At 54.9% G+C, this 5,193-nt stretch overlaps 1 protein-coding gene across 1 annotated transcript in view; it reads right to left on the bottom strand.

Moving 5' to 3' along the window:
- Positions 1-3,419: 3,419 nt before the first annotated feature.
- Positions 3,420-5,193, bottom strand: part of LOC102028311 (cytochrome b-c1 complex subunit 10) — a 4,112-nt gene continuing 2,338 nt past the window's right edge. The window contains exons 2-3 of the mRNA XM_005405957.2: positions 4,375-4,521; positions 3,420-3,581 (exon numbers count right to left, since the gene is read on the bottom strand). Of these exons, the coding sequence (XP_005406014.1) occupies positions 4,401-4,521 (121 nt within the window). The 3' untranslated portion in view covers positions 3,420-3,581; positions 4,375-4,400. The remainder of the gene's footprint in view (positions 3,582-4,374; positions 4,522-5,193) is intronic.

Here is a 5,193-nt window from a genome sequence, read left to right as displayed (position 1 = left end):
GGCCCCGTCTGCGCAGCCGCGGCGCCGGCCCCGCCCCCGCCTGCCTGCAGAGCCCGTCCCGGTGGCGGGAACGCCAATCAACGCGCGCCAAGGGGGCAGAGCCCCCTGACTTGGCACGCGTGCGCTCTGGTCCTTTATGCGGCTGTGCGGGCTTCACACGCTGTCCGGGCCGGATCTGGCTTCCCTCGGCCCTTGCTTTGCAGTCCTTCTCACAGTGCAGCCAGCTAAGCAGCTGCTGCGGCTCTCCCAGCTCCTTGCCAGGTCTCCTCCCGCCGGCTGGGAGCTCCTTCGGCGGCCGCGGCACTTGCCACGAGCGCGCCTGGCTTTGAGTCCTTGCGCCACATGCCTGCCTGACCCTTCATCCACAGGACACTTGGGTCCCAGTCCAGCACTAGACCTCGACTGCTCCGTCGTCTGGGATCCCAGCCTCATGGACTCCCAAATTCCGGGCTGAGCCAGCACTGCACACCTTACCCTAAGTCCCACCCAAAACATTTTTTATTTACAACACTGCGATTGTGCATGTTAGGCAAGCACTGTGCTGATGTCTCAGAATCCTGGAATCGAGCCGGGCGTGGGGCGCGCCTGTCATCCCAGCACGCTGTGAGGCTGAGGCAGAAGGATTGCCATATTCGAGCGCAGACTGGGCAATTTATCAAAACCTTGCCTCGAAATTTTAAAAATATAGAAAGGTCTGGGAATGTACCTCAGTGCGAATGCCTTAGCTTTGATCCTCAAGACACCACCAACAAAATCAGACTGCCTTCCTCGGCTGCAGATCCTCCAACCCCAGGGTGGCGTTAGTGATTGTTTTCTTTTGAGACAAAATCTCACTATGTGACAAAGGGTGCCCTTGAACACTTTGTAGCTCATGTTGGCCTCGAACTCGCCTGTATCCTCCAGCCTCAGCTTCCAGAATGCAGGGCTTACAGGTAGGCGCCACGACAGGTGTTTACAGGTGTTTTGGGGAGGATGGGGTACCGGGATGGCTTGTCTTTTAATACTGAGACAAGTGTTTTTGCTAAATGACTAAGTTGTCCAAGCTGGACTCTTAACTTGCGATCCTCCTGCCTCAGCCTCCCAAGGTACTGGGATAACAGGCTCCACTACCTCCGTGGTTTTCAGGTTTAAGGAGCCTTGCGCCAACATTGGGCCCCCCTAAAGGGCAAATGACAAAATTACATTTTGTTTGAAGATCTTAATTGTTTTTTACGTGCAATTCTAGAACAACCCCACCTCCTTCTGTAAGATAGAACGAGCGTTCCCTGGGTTGAGCTGAGAATCTGGCTTTGTAGACAGCAGAAAGTTCAAGAAAGCAGAAACAACGGTCATTTCAAAGTTCCTTTTCCCTGTACTGGTTAGAGCAGAGGGGATTTCCCGGTTCAGCCAGCTAAAACCGGCTCCTTTCGTGATACAGCTGTTATCTCCCCCTCTCCTGCCTTCTGGGAAAATCAGATAAACTTGGTTTCACAGAGTGGTGCCCTGGAACTGTTATTGAGTCCATATTGTTCTTGTCTGTGGGCCTGGTGCTGGCGGGTGGTCTAAACCAGTGACCATCTGTACATTTTATTCAGCACTGATCCGGATAATCACCTGCCTCAAAGTCCTTAAGCCTGACTGCAGTCCTTTGGGAAATGGAAGGTAAGGCATCCACTGAGGACCAGGGCCAAAACCATTTGATGGGCACCATTCTGTTGCCCCCCACAAACACTCAACACCATAAGCTGGAAGTGCTAGGCAGGTGCAGGAGGCTTGAATGGGTAAATGATGGGCAGAGGATGGGGGAGATGCTCACTCAGGGCACTGCTGCTTTGGGCATGTGTGGCCTAGGGCAAAATGCTGAGTGCGGTGAGCTGAATAGGGGCGAGCACTGGTGGGCACACGGTGTGTCTATGCTGGGGACTCACAAGCCAGGAAGGGCAGCCCAGTCTCAGTACTGGAATTCTGTGAGACAAGAAGTGAACCGCACCCGTCTGCCTGAAAGAGAAATTTGTGTGTGTGTGTGTGTGTGTGTGTGTGTGTGTAGTGATGGGGATTGAACCCAGGGCCTTCACACTGAGCTACAACTCAGCTCAGCTTGAATTTGTGATCCTCCTGCCTCAGCCTTCCAGAGTCCTGGGATGACAGGCATGCAAGACCACACCTGGCTATTATGTGAATTTTACATTAATTCTAAAAGATGATGGTGCAGGCATGGTGGCGCCCCTCTGTAACTCCAGCACTGGGGAGGCTGAGGCAGGAGGATCGTTGCAAGTTCAAGACCAGCCTGGGCTACAAAGTGAGCTCAAGGCCAGTTTGAACTGCATAGGGAGACCCTGTCTCAAAAAGACAAAAAAAAGTAAAAAAATAAAAGACGACGATGGAGGGATGCCTCCATTAGGTACAGGGCACCCCTGGAAGGGGGTCCTGGTGGCCAAGTAGGACAGTTTGCACAGCAGAATGGAAGTGATGGTTTAATGCCCCATAGAACGGTATTCCGGTGGTGAGCACGCCAACAGACCAGTTACTGAGTGGAAGGCTGGCAGGGAGGAAGCAGCTCTGGCTGCACAGGCTGTGTGGCTAAAGGGAAAGGGACCTTTAACCCTAATGCCTGCTAAGCTCACTATCTCCCCCGCCCCGTTCTTGTGGAGTTTGGGGGCCACACAGCAAGCTCTCTGTTCAGTATAGTCAGACTCTATGTGCAGAAATAGGCAGCAAGGACCTCCCTGCTGGAAGCCATGGGGACCTGCAGAGCAGGGGCTGTTGTAGGTTTTTCACTGCACAGTGCGGGGGGCATTCAGCGCATGCCATGGCTGAATGCCATCTGCACTGTCTACCTCCAGAAACGTCCAATGCACCATGCTGACCCCTGTCCCCTCTCCCACCCAGGACTGCCATCTTCCTTCCGTCTCTGTGGCTCTGACCATGCCAGGCCATCCTGGAGTGGGACCCTGTAGCATGTGTGCCTGACTCAGTTCCCTAAGCAGCATGGCCTCAGGGTCCACCTTTGCTGTAGTAGGTATCAGAATGCCCTGCCTTTATCTGGCTGAGTAGTATTCCCCTGTGCAGCTACCCTCCATTCATCTCGTGTGTGTGTGTGTGTGTGTGTGTGTGTGTGTGTGGCACTGCAGCTGTGACCCAGGCCCTTTGCACTGACCTACATCCTCAGGTGTCTTTTACAGGGTCTCGCTAAGTTGTCCAGGCTGCGCTGAAACTTTTCATCCCCCTGCCTCTGCCTCCCAAGAGTGCTAGGATGACAAGCATTGCCACCACACCTGGCTGATCCGTGAATATTTTACACTTAAGCAACTTGTGCCAGCCACTGGAAAACCCTCCTGGTTTGCAAACTTGTGGAGCTGAAGGTAGCCCTGGGTCACCCGAGTCTTGGAGGCAGTGGTTGAGAGCACTGGGGCAGTGTCACGATCAAGGTCCACGCAGGGGAAGTTGGAGAGTGAGGTTTAATGCTCCGCGCATTAAAATATCAACACTGTTCAGCAGCAGAAAGAGTCCCAGGCTGCGCCATGGGCTTCCTTGGTGTCCATCCTCGGGGCTCTCTGCACGCAGCGGGCGCTGTGCTGGGAGGATCTGGCACCACCAGACACCTGGGGAGGGGACAAGGCAGGGTGAGCAGAGGGTCCACCTACCAGCGACCAGGGATGTAGAAGGGCACTGGCTCTGAGATCCAGGGGTGGAGGAGGCAGATAGCCCAGGAGCCAGACTGTGGCCCAGCCTCAAATGAAGGGCGTGGGGGCTGCGGTCCCCGTCTGTGATATGGGGGTGGGAGGGGTATCCACACAGACTGCCTCGTGTGCAATGAGCTCGTGATACAGGCAGAGCAGGCAGCACAGCCACGTGCAGTAGACAAAAACACAGCTGAGCTGGGGTCTCGCCTAAGGCCCAGAGGCTATGGGTCAGCTCAGCTTACCCCCCTGTAAAATGCTCGTCCTGGTCCTGCCCAACAGGGCTGAAGCACTGCTTAGCCGCCAGGACTCAGAGGCTGCCCAACTCAAGCCCCACCCCTCCACCGAGCTCTTTGGCAACAGCAGGTGCCTGAGTGCCACCTGTTTTCTTCCCGGGATGGAACCCAGGGTCTCGCACATGCTGCACACGTGCTCACCACTAAGCTACAACCCCAGCTCTTTTTATTCTATTCTAAATATAGCAGGACATGAACCAGACTCCAATCTGGGATCCTTCTGCCTCAGCCTCCTGAGTAGCTAGGATGATAGGCATGTACCATGGTGCCATGCCCCCTATGGACACCCCTCAAGATGGGCCATCACAGCGTCCTGCAGACCCTTCTTGCTCTTGTCTATCTTCTTGCTCTAGCTATCAGCACTGGGCCACCAATGCCACCAGGCAGGGCAAGGGGCTTCCAGCCAGATTGAGACTCACCAGAAGGGTCTGAAAGGGACAGCTGACTAATCATCCTTCTTAAACTTGCCGTTGATGTACGGTACCCAGTCCAGGATCAGCCGCCAGTCGGTGGCCCACACCAGCCCCACGGCACCTACGGCACCCCATATGGTGGCTGTCGGGGTCCTGGAAGGAAAGTGACAGTCAGGTCCTGCTCAGGACACATCCTCCAGGATCCTCCTGCTGTCCCCACACCTGAGAGCCCTGAGCTCAAGCTACCGTCTGTCAGGTACCAACAGGCCTGGTCCCTGCCCAATGCCGAGGGACACACAGGACAGAAACAGGGCAGGTGACCCTGGATCCTAGACCAGCTGGTGACCCACCAGGCTGCCAGGCCTCAGGGGGCTTTGAACAGATACAGGTCACCGGGCCCCACCACCCTGATCTTTCTTTTGGGGATTCTGCTTAAGAACTGGGGGTTGGGGATGGGGATACAGTTCAGTGGCATAAGCGTCTGCCTGGCAAGTGCAAGGTCATAAGTTCGATCCCTGGTACCGCAAAAAACAAAACAAAACAAAACAAAAACAAAAACTGGGGGTGGAACCCACTGAACAACATCCCCTGCTTTCAAAATAGTACCGGGGGAGGGCTGGGGATTTAGCTCAGCGGCACAGTGCCTGCCTGGCAAGCACAAGGTCATGAGTTCGATTCCCAGTACTGGAAAACAAAACCAAACAAACAAACAACCCCCCCCGCAAGAAAATAGTACTGGGAGGGTGCTGGGGATTTAGCTCAGCAGCACAGTGCCTGCCTGGCAAGCACAAGGTCCTGAGTTCGATTCCCGGTACCAGAAAAAAT

The sequence above is a fragment of the Chinchilla lanigera genome, unplaced genomic scaffold (genome assembly GCF_000276665.1).
Source record: "Chinchilla lanigera isolate Chin_1 unplaced genomic scaffold, ChiLan1.0 scaffold00094, whole genome shotgun sequence".
NCBI classification, from domain to species: Eukaryota; Metazoa; Chordata; class Mammalia; order Rodentia; family Chinchillidae; genus Chinchilla; species Chinchilla lanigera.
The sequence above is the reverse complement of the archived record's forward strand: the minus strand, read 5'-3'. Positions and strand labels throughout refer to the sequence as shown.